This window comes from Carcharodon carcharias, chromosome 38 (assembly GCF_017639515.1).
Source record: "Carcharodon carcharias isolate sCarCar2 chromosome 38, sCarCar2.pri, whole genome shotgun sequence".
Taxonomy (NCBI): Eukaryota; Metazoa; Chordata; class Chondrichthyes; order Lamniformes; family Lamnidae; genus Carcharodon; species Carcharodon carcharias.
The window spans coordinates 491,951-504,958 of record NC_054504.1 but is presented as its reverse complement, the minus strand read 5'-3'; the positions used below and the strand labels follow the sequence as shown (position 1 = coordinate 504,958).

Here is a 13,008-nt window from a genome sequence, read left to right as displayed (position 1 = left end):
TGACGGTACCGCGCGCGGCTCTGTCCGTTGCGTCCCCAATCTCATGCCGACGTGTTTTCCTTCTCTTTCCAGGCCGCTGGGCTCCCCTTGCACCCGGTCGGAGCAGGGAGGGAGAGAACCAGGACGGCGAGGGAGAAAGCAAGGAGAGACGGCGAGCGGCGGAGTGAAGAGGGAGGAACGAGGGAGAGCCGGACGCGAGGGAGGGGAGATGGCGTCTGTGCCGATGGAGCGGTGAACGACAGGGGGGAGAGAGGAGAGGAGGAGGAGGGGGGGAGGAGGGGCACGCCATCGGAATGGAGGGAGGCGGAGGAGAAGCGGGAGCCAGGTGGGGGAGGGGCAAGACGGGCGCCCCCTCCCCGGGGCTGGAGGAGATGTTCTTTCCGTTCATGCTGAGGAGGCGCGACCCCTACACGACTGAGGCCGGAGCCCCGGCGGGCGAGGAGGAGGAGGAGGAGGAGGAGGAGGAGGAGGAGGACGAGAGCTGGGGGGCGCAGTCCGAGCTGCCCCAGGCCCTCTGGCAGAGGGAGCAGGACCTGCAATTGGCGGCAGGGCTGGGCAAGGCCTTGCTGGAGCGGAACGAGGAGCTGGCGAAGCAGAAGGAGGCCGGGGAGTTCGAGTGCGCCCAGCAGCTGGAGGTGAGTCCGGACGAGGGAGGGTGAAAAGTGAGGGGGGGAGGAAGGGGGAGGGAGGGACTTCCTCAAATACAGGAGTGTGTGAGAGAGAGGGTTAGAGAGACCTCCCCAGATACAGGAGTGTGAGAGAGAGAGAGAGGGGGTTAGAGAGACCTCCTCAGATACAGGAGTGTGTGAGAGAGAGAGAGAGGGTTAGAGAGACCACCCCAGATACAGGAGTGTGAGTGAGAGAGAGGGTTAGAGAGACCTCCCCAGATACAGGAGTGTGAGTGAGAGAGAGGGTTAGAGAGACCTCCCCAGATACAGGAGTGTGAGAGAGAGAGAGAGTTAGAGAGACCTCCCCAGATACAGGAGTGTGAGAGAGAGAGAGAGAGGGTTAGAGAGACCTCCCCAGATACAGGAGTGTGAGTGAGAGAGAGGGTTAGAGAGACCTCCCCAGATACAGGAGTGTGTGAGAGAGAGAGAGAGAGGGTTAGAGAGACCTCCCCAGATACAGGAGTGTGAGAGAGAGAGAGAGGGTTAGAGAGACCTCCCCAGATACAGGAGTGTGAGAGAGAGAGGGTTAGAGAGACCTCCCCAGATACAGGAGTGTGTGAGAGAGAGAGAGGGTTAGAGAGACCTCCCCAGATACAGGAGTGTGAGTGAGAGAGAGAGGGTTAGAGAGACCTCCCCAGATACAGGAGTGTGAGTGAGAGAGAGGGTTAGAGAGACCTCCCCAGATACAGGAGTGTGAGAGAGAGAGAGAGGGGGTTAGAGAGACCTCCCCAGATACAGGAGTGTGTGAGAGAGAGAGGGGGTTAGAGAGACCTCCCCAGATACAGGAGTGTGTGTGAGAGAGAGAGAGAGGGTTAGAGAGACCACCCCAGATACAGGAGTGTGTGAGAAAGAGGGTTAGAGAGACCTCCCCAGATACACGAGTGTGAGACAGAGTGAGAGGGGGTTAGAGAGACCTCCCCAGATACAGGAGTGTGTGAGAGAGAGGGTTAGAGAGACCTCCTCAGATACAGGAGTGTGAGAGAGAGAGAGGAGGTTAGAGAGACCTCCCCAGATACAGGAGTGTGAGAGAGACAGAGGGGGTTAGAGAGACCTCCCCAGATACAGGAGTGTGAGAGAGAGGGGGTTAGAGAGACCTCCCCAGATACAGGAGTGTGAGAGAGAGAGAGAGAGGGGGTTAGAGAGACCTCCCCAGATACAGGAGTGTGTGAGAGAGAGAGAGGGTTAGAGAGATTTCCCCAGATACAGGAGTGTGAGAGAGAGAGAGAGAGAGAGAGGGTCAGAGAGACCTCCCCAGATACAGGAGTGTGTGTGAGAGAGAGAGGGGGTTAGAGAGACCTCCCCAGATACAGGAGTGTGTGAGAGAGAGAGGGGGTTAGAGAGACCTCCCCAGATACAGGAGTGCGTGAGAGAGAGAGAGGGTTAGAGAGACCTCCCCAGATACAGGAGTGTGTGAGAGAGAGAGGGGGTTAGAGAGACCTCCCCAGATACAGGAGTGTGTGAGAGAGAGAGGGGGTTAGAGAGACCTCCCCAGATACAGGAGTGTGTGAGAGAGAGAGGGGGTTAGAGAGACCTCCCCAGATACAGGAGTGTGTGAGAGAGAGAGAGAGAGGGTCAGAGAGACCTCCCCAGATACAGGAGTGTGTGAGAGAGAGAGGGGGTTAGAGAGACCTCCCCAGATACAGGAGTGTGTGAGAGAGAGGGTTAGAGAGACTTCCCCAGATACAGGAGTGTGTGAGAGAGAGAGAGGGTTAGAGAGACCTCCCCAGATACAGGAGTGTGTGAGAGAGAGAGGGGGTTAGAGAGACCTCCCCTGATACAGGAGTGTGTGAGAGAGAGAGAGAGAGAGAGGGTTAGAGAGACCTCCCCAGATACAGGAGTGTGAGAGAGAGAGAGGGTTAGAGAGACCACCCCAGATACAGGAGTGTGTGAGAGAGAGTGGGGGTTAGAGAGACCTCCCCAGATACAGGAGTGTGTGAGAGAGAGTGGGGGTTAGAGAGACCTCCCCAGATACAGGAGTGTGTGAGAGAGACCTCCCCAGATACAGGAGTGTGTGAGAGAGAGAGAGGGTTAGAGAGACCTCCCCAGATACAGGAGTGTGTGAGAGAGAGAGGGGGTTAGAGAGACCTCCCCAGATACAGGAGTGTGTGTGAGAGAGAGAGAGAGGGTTAGAGAGACCACCCAGATACAGGAGTGTGTAAGAGAGAGGGTTAGAGAGACCTCCCCAGATACAGGAGTGTGAGCGAGAGAGAGGGGGTTAGAGAGACCTTCCCAGATACAGGAGTGTGAGAGAGAGAGAGAGGGTTAGAGAGCCCTCCCCAGATACAGGAGTGTGAGAGAGAGGGGGTTAGAGAGACCTCCCCAGATACAGGATTGTGAGAGAGAGAGAGAGAGAGGGTCAGAGAGACCTCCCCAGATACAGGAGTGTGAGAGAGAGGGGGTAGAGGGGGTTAGAGAGACCTCCCCAGATACAGGAGTGTGTGAGAGAGAGAGAGGGTTAGAGAGACCTCCCCAGATACAGGTGTGTGTGAGAGAGAGGGGGTTAGAGAGACCTCCCCAGATACAGGAGTGTGTGAGAGAGAGAGAGGGTTAGAGAGATCTTCCCAGATACAGGGGTGTGAGAGAGAGAGAGAGAGAGAGAGGGTTAGCGAGACCACCCCAGATACAGGAGTGTGAGAGAGAGAGGGTTAGAGAGACCTCCCCAGATACAGGAGTCTGAGAGAGAGAGAGAGAGGGGGTTAGAGAGACCTCCCCAGATACAGAAGTGTGTGAGAGAGAGAGAGAGAGAGGGTTAGAGAGACCTCCCCAGATACAGGAGTGTGAGAGAGAGAGAGAGGGTTAGAGAGACCTCCCCAGATACAGGAGTGTGTGAGAGAGAGAGGGGGTTAGAGAGACCTCCCCAGATACAGGAGTGTGAGAGAGAGAGAGAGAGGGTTAGAGAGACCTTCCCAGAGTCAGGAGTGTGAGAGAGAGAGAGAGAGAGGGTTAGAGAGATCTCCCCAGATACAGGAGTGTGTGAGAGAGAGAGAGAGAGGTGGTTAGAGAGACGACCCCAGATACAGGAATGTGAGAGACAGAGAGAGGGTTAGAGAGACCTCCCCAGATACAGGAGTGTGAGAGAGAGAGAGAGAGGGGGTTAGAGTGACGGCCCCAGATACAGGAGTGTGAGAGAGAGAGAGAGAGGGTTAGAGAGACCTCCCCAGATACAGGAGTGAGAGAGAGAGAGAGAGAGAGAGAGGCAGTTAGAGAGACGACCCCAGATACAGGAATGTGAGAGACAGAGAGAGGGTTAGAGAGACCTCCCCAGATACAGGAGTGTGAGAGAGAGAGAGAGAGGCGGTTAGAGAGACGACCCCAGATACAGGAATGTGAGAGAGAGAGAGAGAGGGTTAGAGAGACCTCCCCAGATACAGGAGTGTGAGAGAGAGGGTTAGAGAGACCTCCCCAGATACAGGAGTGTGTGTGTGAGAGAGAGAGAGAGGGTTAGAGAGACCTCCCCAGATACAGGAGTGTGTGAGAGAGAGAGGGTTAGTGACACCTCCCCAGATACAGGAGTGTGAGAGAGAGGGAGGGTTAGAGAGACCTCCCCAGATACAGGAGTGTGAGAGAGAGAGAGGGTTAGAGAGACCTCCCCAGATACAGGAGTGTGTGAGAGAGAGAGGGGGTTAGAGAGATCTCCCCAGATACAGGAGTGTGTGAGAGAGAGAGGGTTAGAGAGACCTCCCCAGATACAGGAGTGAGAGAGAGAGAGAGAGAGAGAGGGTTAGAGAGACCTCCCCAGATACAGGAGTGTGCGGGAGAGGCTAAATCATCCTGGTTTTGTAGTTAACACCCAAGTCCCCCGTGAGGCCTGAGACCCGAGGCCCAAGTTTGGATATCCCGTCCCTGTCTGACACCAGCTCTCCCTTCCCCTCAAACTCAGCGCCTCGAGCAAGAAAAACACGACCAAAGGAGGAGGTTTGAGGCGAGGCAGAGCGAGTTGGAGGCCCGTCTGGCCGAGCTGGAGAGCGAGCTGCTCCATCTGAGCGGCCAGCGAGAGAGGGAGAGGCGGGATGCTGACCGCACCAAGGGGAGAGTCACTCAGGAACTGGCCCAGCACAACGAGCGGCTGCTGGAGGAACTCAGCAAGGTAGGTAGACAGCCGGACTGGGCGCTGGACACTCGCTCGCACACATACACCCTCTCGCACACACACACGCATACACATATACACACTCGCAAATACACACACACTCACGTACACAGACACTCACACACAAACGCTCAGGCACACACACTCGTGCACACACATATACACTCGCACACAAACACACACTCGCACACAAACACACACACACACACACACACACACACACACACACACACACTCGTAAATACACACACACACGCTCAGGCACACACACACTCGCGAACACACATATACACTCGCGCACACACACACACACGTAAATACACACACACACGCTCAGGCACACACAATTACACTCGTGCACACACACACACTCGCGAACACACATATACACTCGCGCACAAACACACACAGGCACACTAACACACACTCTCGCACACTAACACATACACTCTCGCACACACACATATATACACACTCACGAATACACACACACTCGCGCACACACTCACGTGCACACACATATACACACTCGCGCACACACTTGCGCGCACAAACACACACACATATACACTTGTGCACACACACTCGTGCACACACACACGTGCACACTAACACATACACTCTCGTGCACACACAAACACTCATGCACACATACTCGTGCACACACATATACACTCGTGCGCACACACTCGCGTGCACACTAACACATACATTCTCGCGCACACACACATACACACTCGCGAATACACACACTCGCTCACACAAACGCTCACGCACACATCCTCACGCACATACACACTCGTGCACACACATATACACTCGCACACACACACACACATACACTCATGTGCACACATATGCACTAGCGCACACACTCGCGCACACACATATACCCTCGCACGCACACACACATATACACTCATGTGCACACATATGCACTAGCGCACACACACATATGCACTCGTGCACACACATATACACGGGGCCATACAGCACCAGGCGATTGTGAATCATTCATTTTAACATGCGGTGTGTTACTGTACATATCAAGCTGACACCGAGAAATAAGTAGAAGGTGTGAGAAGGAATAGGATTTTGTGGAATCCAGATTTACAGGCTCGTCTGGATTTCACTTTATCTGAAGTGAGTTGTGAAATGAAACCAACAAATGGTCAATTGTCCTCCATTCAGAATGATTCAGCATTCCTCCGTTTTATACACACTGTCCTTTCCCCCTCTGGGACCGGGTGTCACAGTGCGTTAGATACACTGTCCTTTCCCCCTCTGGGACCGGGTGTCACAGTGCGTTAGATACACTGTCCTTTCCCCCTCTGGGACCGGGTGTCACAGTGCGTTAGATACACTGTCCTTTCCCCCTCTGGGACTGGGTGTCACAGTGCGTTAGATACACTGTCCTTTCCCCCTCTGTCCCTGGGTGTCACAGTGTGTTAGATACACTGTCCTTTCCCCCTCTGGGACCGGGTGTCACAGTGCGTTAGATACACTGTCCTTTCCCCCTCTGGGACCGTGTGTCACAGTGCGTTAGACATGAATACAGAGCTGGAGTGGGAGTTGGGGAGGGTGGGATGTTCGGGTTTAATCCCGGTGTCGCTTTTTAATGGTGGCATCCTCCGCTGAATTGGAAGGCCTCGCCCCGCACAGATGTGGCACAGGAAGATCCCAAGCCCAATCCTCCGGACGGGTGCAGGGGCAGTAGCTCCGGTGTGTTACTGTGGACGACAGGGGCTGTGTCACACACCGATCGACGGCTCCGAGCGTGGGGACTGCCTCCTGCATGTGAGCCGGTGTCCAGCTGGGGGTGAGGAGGGGTCGGCGCGGGTGTGGTGCTGCCACGGGGGTGGGGGCGGGGGTTGTTTCTGGTGAGAGCGGGGTTTATATTGTAAATTAATTGGCGGCGCTCACCCACTTCCTGCGCTGCCTTCACTTATGTTCCTGACCCCTTTCTGTTCTCTTCTTACCTCCCCTCCCCAACCTCCCCTCCCCCCACCTCCCCCCACCGACCCTCCCCTCCCCTCCCCTCCCCCCACCTCCCCCCCAACCTCCCCTCCCCCCACCGACCCTCCCCTCCCCCAACCTCCCCTCCCCCCACCGACCCTCCCCTCCCCCAACCTCCCCTCCCCCCACCGACCCTCCCCTCCCCCAACCTCCCCTCCCCCCACCGACCCTCCCCTCCCCCAACCTCCCCTCCCCCCACCGACCCTCCCCTCCCCTTACCTCCCCTCCCCCCACCGACCCTCCCCTCCCCCAACCTCCCCTCCCCCCACCGACCCTCCCCTCCCCTTACCTCCCCTCCCCCCACCGACCCTCCCCTCCCCCAACCTCCCCTCCCCCAACCTCCCCTCCCCCCACCGACCCTCCCCTCCCCTTACCTCCCCTCCCCCCACCGACCCTCCCCTCCCCCAACCTCCCCTCCCCCCACCGACCCTCCCCTCCCCCAACCTCCCCTCCCCTCCCCTTCCCTCCCCCCCAACCTCCCCTCCCCTTCCCTCCCCCCACCGACCCTCCCCCCCAACCTCCCCCCCAACCTCCCCTCCCCCCCACCGACCCTCCCCTCCCCCAACCTCCCCTCCCCCCACCGACCCTCACCTCCCCCAACCTCCCCTCCCCCCACCGACCCTCACCTCCCCTCCCCTTCCTCCCCCCACCGACCCTCCCCTCCCCTCCCCTTCCCTCCCCCCACCGACCCTCCCCCAACCTCCCCCCCAACCTCCCCTCCCCCCACCGACCCTCCCCTCCCCTCCCCTTCCCTCCCCCCACCGACCCTCCCCCAACCTCCCCCCCAACCTCCCCTCCCCCCACCGACCCTCACCTCCCCCAACCTCCCCTCCCCCCACCGACCCTCCCCTCCCCCAACCTCCCCTCCCCCCACCGACCCTCCCCTCCCCCAACCTCCCCTCCCCCCACCGACCCTCCCCTCCCCCAACCTCCCCTCCCCCCACCGACCCTCACCTCCCCCAACCTCCCCTCCCCCCACCGACCCTCACCTCCCCCAACCTCCCCTCCCCCCACCGACCCTCCCCCAACCTCCCCCCCAACCTCCCCTCCCCCCACCGACCCTCCCCTCCCCCAACCTCCCCTCCCCCCACCGACCCTCCCCTCCCCCAACCTCCCCTCCCCCCACCGACCCTCACCTCCCCCAACCTCCCCTCCCCCCACCGACCCTCACCTCCCCTCCCCCAACCTCCTCCCCAACCTCCCCTCCCCTTCCCTCCCCCCACCGACCCTCACCTCCCCTCCCCAACCTCCCCTCCCCTTCCCTCCCCCCACCGACCCTCACCTCCCCTCCCCCAACCTCCTCCCCAACCTCCCCTCCCCTTCCCTCCCCCCACCGACCCTCACCTCCCCTCCCCCAACCTCCTCCCCAACCTCCCCTCCCCTTCCCTCCCCCCACCCCCAACCTCCCCCCCAACCTCCCCCCCAACCTCCCCTCCCCCCACCGACCCTCACCTCCCCTCCCCTCCCCTCCCCCAACACCCCCCCAACCTCCCCTCCCCTCCCCCATCTTCCCTATCCTCTTACTCCCCCCACATCCCCTTACTCTCCCCTCCCTCTCCCTCGTCCAACGCCCCACCCCAGGCAGAGACAGAGCAGCATCGTCTCCGTTCTGCGCTCCAAGCGGTCGAGGTTGACCTGAGGGCGAGCTCCCTCGATCACACCGAGAGGTTCAACCAGCTGCGGGCATTGAAGGCTGAGGTAGGTCCAGGAGCTGCACTAGGGTATCGCAATGGGCACTGCTCCCTCTCTCTCTCTCTCTCCCCCCGCACCGTCTCACATTCCCTCTCTCTCCCCCGCACTGTCTCACTTTCCCTCTCTCTCCCCCGCACCGTCTCACTTTCCCTCTCTCTCTCCCCCGCACTGTCTCACTTTCCTTCTCTCTCTCCCCCGCACTGTCTCACTTTCCCTCTCTCTCCCCCGCACTGTCTCACTTTCCCTCTCTCTCCCCCGCACCGTCTCACTTTCCCTCTCTCTCTCTCCCCCGCACCGTCTCACTTTCCCTCTCTCTCCCCCGCACCGTCTCACTTTCCCTCTCTCTCTCCCCCGCACTGTCTCACTTTCCCTCTCTCTCCCCCGCACTGTCTCACTTTCCCTCTCTCTCCCCCGCACTGTCTCACTTTCCCTCTCTCTCTCCCCCGCACTGTCTCACTTTCCCTCTCTCTCCCCCGCACCGTCTCACTTTCCCTCTCTCTCCCCCGCACCGTCTCACATTCCCTCTCTCTCCCCCGCACCGTCTCACATTCCCTCTCTCCCCCCCACACTGTCTCACTTTCCCTCTCTCTCCCCCGCACTGTCTCACTTTCCTCTCTCTCTCTCCCCCGCACTGTCTCACTTTCCCTCTCTCTCCCCCGCACTGTCTCACTTTCCCTCTCTCTCCCCCGCACTGTCTCACTTTCCCTCTCTCTCTCCCCCGCACTGTCTCACTTTCCCTCTCTCTCCCCCGCACTGTCTCACTTTCCCTCTCTCCCCCCCGCACCGTCTCACTTTCCCCCTCTCTCTCCCCCGCACCGTCTCACTTTCCCTCTCTCTCCCCCGCACTGTCTCACTTTCCCTCTCTCTCCCCCGCACTGTTTCACTTTCCCTCTCTCTCCCCCGCACTGTCTCACTTTCCCTCTCTCTCCCCCGCACTGTCTCACTTTCCCTCTCTCTCCCCCGCACTGTCTCACTTTCCCTCTCTCTCCCCCGCACTGTCTCACTTTCCCTCTCTCTCCCCCGCACTGTCTCACTTTCCCTCTCTCTCTCCCCCGCACTGTCTCACTTTCCCTCTCTCTCCCCCGCACTGTCTCACTTTCCCTCTCTCTCCCCCGCACTGTCTCACTTTCCCTCTCTCTCCCCCGCACTGTCTCACTTTCCCTCTCTCTCCCCCGCACTGTCTCACTTTCCCTCTCCCTCCCCCGCACTGTCTCACTTTCCCTCTCTCTCCCCCGCACTGTCTCACTTTCCCTCTCTCTCCCCCGCACTATCTCACTTTCCCTCTCTCTCCACCCACACACCGTCTCACTTTCCCTCTCTCCCCCGCACATCGTCTCACTTTCCCTCTCTCTCCCCCACACCATCTCACTTTCCCTCTCTCCCCCCACATTGTTTCACTTTCCCTCTCTCTCCCACACCGTCTCCTTTTCCCTCTCTCTCCCCCCACACTATCTCATTTTCCCTCTCTCTCTCCCAACATTGTTTCACTTTCCCTCTCTCCCCCACACCATCTCACTTTCCCTCTCTCCCCCACACTGTCTCACTTTCCCTCTCTCTCCCACATCGTCTCCTTTTCCCTCTCTCTCCCACACCGTCTCACATTCCCTCTCTCTCTCGTACTGCCTCACTCTCCCCTTCTCCCCTGCTCCATCCCTCTCCTTGCTGTCTGCTGCCTCCCTCCCTCTATCCCTCTCCGTCTCTCTCTCTCTCTCTCTCTCTCTGTCCCTCCCTCCCTCTCTCTCACTCTGAATCTCCGAGTCGGTGAATGAGGAGGCAGGAGACAGGTACATGCCTGGTGAAGTGTTGTAATCCCCACCCTAGCCAGTCAATGTGTCTGTTGCCCAGTTTAATCGGTAGAGAGTTTCTAATGTGCCGACATTAATCCAGATATTCAGACTCAACACAGGACAACCCTGACCTCACCAGCTCAGCCTAAGCTCATTAACACAAATCCAACACACGTGATCTTCCCATGTTCAGAAAGTGGGGGGAGGCTAGTGAGGGACAAGCGTGTTCCATCGGGGGTAAGAGACATATATGTACAGGCATGCAACACGGTATGTGTTACTGCATCATAGAGAGCGCTCTATACCCATTAATGTGTATTTTGTCACCTGTCTACGGTCCGTTCAACCATGAGATTATGCTGTGGTCAGGTTAATAATGAAATTGGGAGAGAAACGCGCAATCTAGCCCCACCCAGTGGCCACGGACTGTATTTACTTTGTGACCGTTTACATGGTTAAATTGACTGGGAAATATTTACTCAGCTGGGACCAGGTAAAGTAATGCTGCTGGGCAGGATTGTCGCTCAGCATTGTAAGCTCGAGAGTTTCACACAGATGTATGGGTGGTGGTGTGGGACCCTCGCCACATGGATTTGTCTCGTTCTCTCTCTCTCTTCCTCTGTTGACTGGAATTCTCTGTCTGTCTGACTGTCCATCTGCCTCAGTCCCTCTCTCTCTCTCTCTCTCTCTCACTGCCTCTCTCTACCTGTCTCTCCCTCTCTCCCCCTGTCTTTCTCTCTTTCCCTGTCTCTCTCTCTCTTTTTCTCTCTCACTCCTTCTCTCTCTCTCCCTGTCTCTCACTCCATCTGTCTCCTCCCTCTCTCTGTCTCTCTCTCTTTTCCTCTCTCTCTCTCTCTCTCTCTTTCCCTGTCTCTCTCTCTTTCTCTCTCTCCCTCTCACTCCATCTCTCTATCTCACTCTCTTTCCATCTGTCTCTCTCTCTTTCCCTCTCTCTGTCCCTCTCTCTCTTTCCCTGTCTCTCTCTCTTTCTCTCTCTCCCTCCATCTCTCTATCTCACTCTCTGTCTCTCTCTGCACTCGCTCACTCCATCTCCTTCTCCCTGTCTCTGTCTCTCACACTGTCCACTGTTCCTCGCTATTTCCACCCCCCTCTCCCCAAGGCACCAACTCTGGCAAAGAGAAAAGAATATCTGTAACCTCCTCCAGCCCCAACAACCCTCTCTATCTCTGTAACCTCCTCCAGCCCCTACACCCCTCCCTATCTCTGTAACCTCCTCCAGCCTCTACAACCCTCCCTATCTTGGTAATCTCCTCCAGCCCCTACGACCCTCCAAAATCTCTGCGCTCCTCCAATTCTGGCCTCCCGAGCATCCCCCGATTCCCATCGCTCCGCCACCCTTGCTCTCTCTCTCTCTCCTCCTTTAAGACACTCCTTAAAACCAACCTCTTCGACTGAGGTTTTGTTTGCCTGTCTCTAATATCTCCTTATGTTTCGGGGTGAAATTTGATTTGATCACTTCTGTCATTGTGGAACACGTTATCACATTGGAATGAGCCAGAACTAGATAGTCTCTTGGTAAGCAAGGGGGTGACTGGTCATCGGGGGTAGCTGGGAGCTCTACGTTACAATCAGATCAGCCATGATCTTATTGAATGATGGAATGGGCTCGAGGGGCTGAATGGCCTACTCCTGTTCCTGTGTAACAGGCTCGAGATAGGGGTTGAATGGCCTCTTCCTGTTCCTGTGTCACAGGCTCGAGAGGGGTTGAATGGCCTCCTCCTGTTCCTGTGCAATAGGCTAGAGATGGGGCTGAATGTTCCCTTCCTGTTCCTGTGTAACAGGCTCAAGAGAGGGGCTGAATGGTCTTGTCCCATTCCTGCATCAAGTGTGTGATCATAGCCATTCATTCCATAGAATCAGATGCTGGTGGAGAAGGGTTGGAGAGCAGAAGAGCGAATTAAAAGTCTGAGAGAAGAGAAGGAGATCTTACAGAGTGGAATCGAGACACTACAAGGAAGCATGAAACTGCTCCAAGAACACAGCAAGGAGCAGGAGTCACTGGTAAGAGGATACGAGGGAACAGAGGGATAGAGAGAGGGGACAGACTGGGGAACAGAGGGATAGAGAGAGGGGACAGACTGGGGAACAGAGGGATAGAGAGAGGGGACAGACTGGGGAACAGAGGGATAGAGAGACGGGACAGACTGGGGAACAGGGTGATAGAGAGAGGAGACAGACTGGGGAACAGAGGGATAGAGAGAGGGGACAGACTGGGGAACAGAGGGATAGAGAGAGGAGACAGACTGGGGAACAGAGGGATAGAGAGAGGAGACAGACTGGGGAACAGAGGGATAGAGAGAGAGAGGGGACGGACTGGGGAACAGAGGGAGGGGTCGAGTCAGTGGACATGACTGAATGATGAGATCCTCTGTCCCTGTACAGCTCCTGCAGCTCCGCAGTGAGATGGAGCAGGTGAGGACAGCGAACCAGGAACTTCGAGAACGTGTCCATGAAATGAAGGAAGAGATGAGCCTTCAAGACTTGGGTGAACTGAACAACTCGCTCCACTCAGAGATACAACAGATCGAGAGCAGCCCAGGGCTAGAGGCACTGGCTGAGGTGGGCAAAATTACACCCTCTGGGACCGGGTGTCACAGTGCGTTAGATACACTGTCCCTTCCCCCTCTGGGACCGGGTGTCACAGTGCGTTAGATACACTGTCCTTTCCCCCTCTGGGACCGGGTTTCACAGTGCGTTAGATACACTGTCCTTTCGCCCTCTGGGACAGGGTGTC

The 13,008-nt window shown here is 57.4% G+C and overlaps 2 protein-coding genes across 2 annotated transcripts in view; one reads left to right on the top strand and one right to left on the bottom strand.

Annotated features, from left to right (window-relative positions):
• Positions 1-293: 293 nt before the first annotated feature.
• Positions 294-13,002, top strand: LOC121273056 (BICD family-like cargo adapter 1). Its single transcript, XM_041180008.1, has 6 exons — positions 294-431; positions 495-635; positions 4,549-4,755; positions 8,356-8,472; positions 12,129-12,275; positions 12,657-13,002. The coding sequence occupies exons 1-6, from the start codon at positions 294-296 to the stop codon at positions 12,924-12,926; spliced, it is 1,020 nt and encodes a 339-aa protein (XP_041035942.1). The 3' UTR covers positions 12,927-13,002.
• LOC121273055 (serine/threonine-protein kinase 36-like) overlaps positions 12,970-13,008 on the bottom strand; it is a 32,372-nt gene continuing 32,333 nt past the window's right edge. The window contains exon 4 of the mRNA XM_041180007.1: positions 12,970-12,991. Coding sequence (XP_041035941.1) covers positions 12,970-12,991 — 22 coding nt within the window. The remainder of the gene's footprint in view (positions 12,992-13,008) is intronic.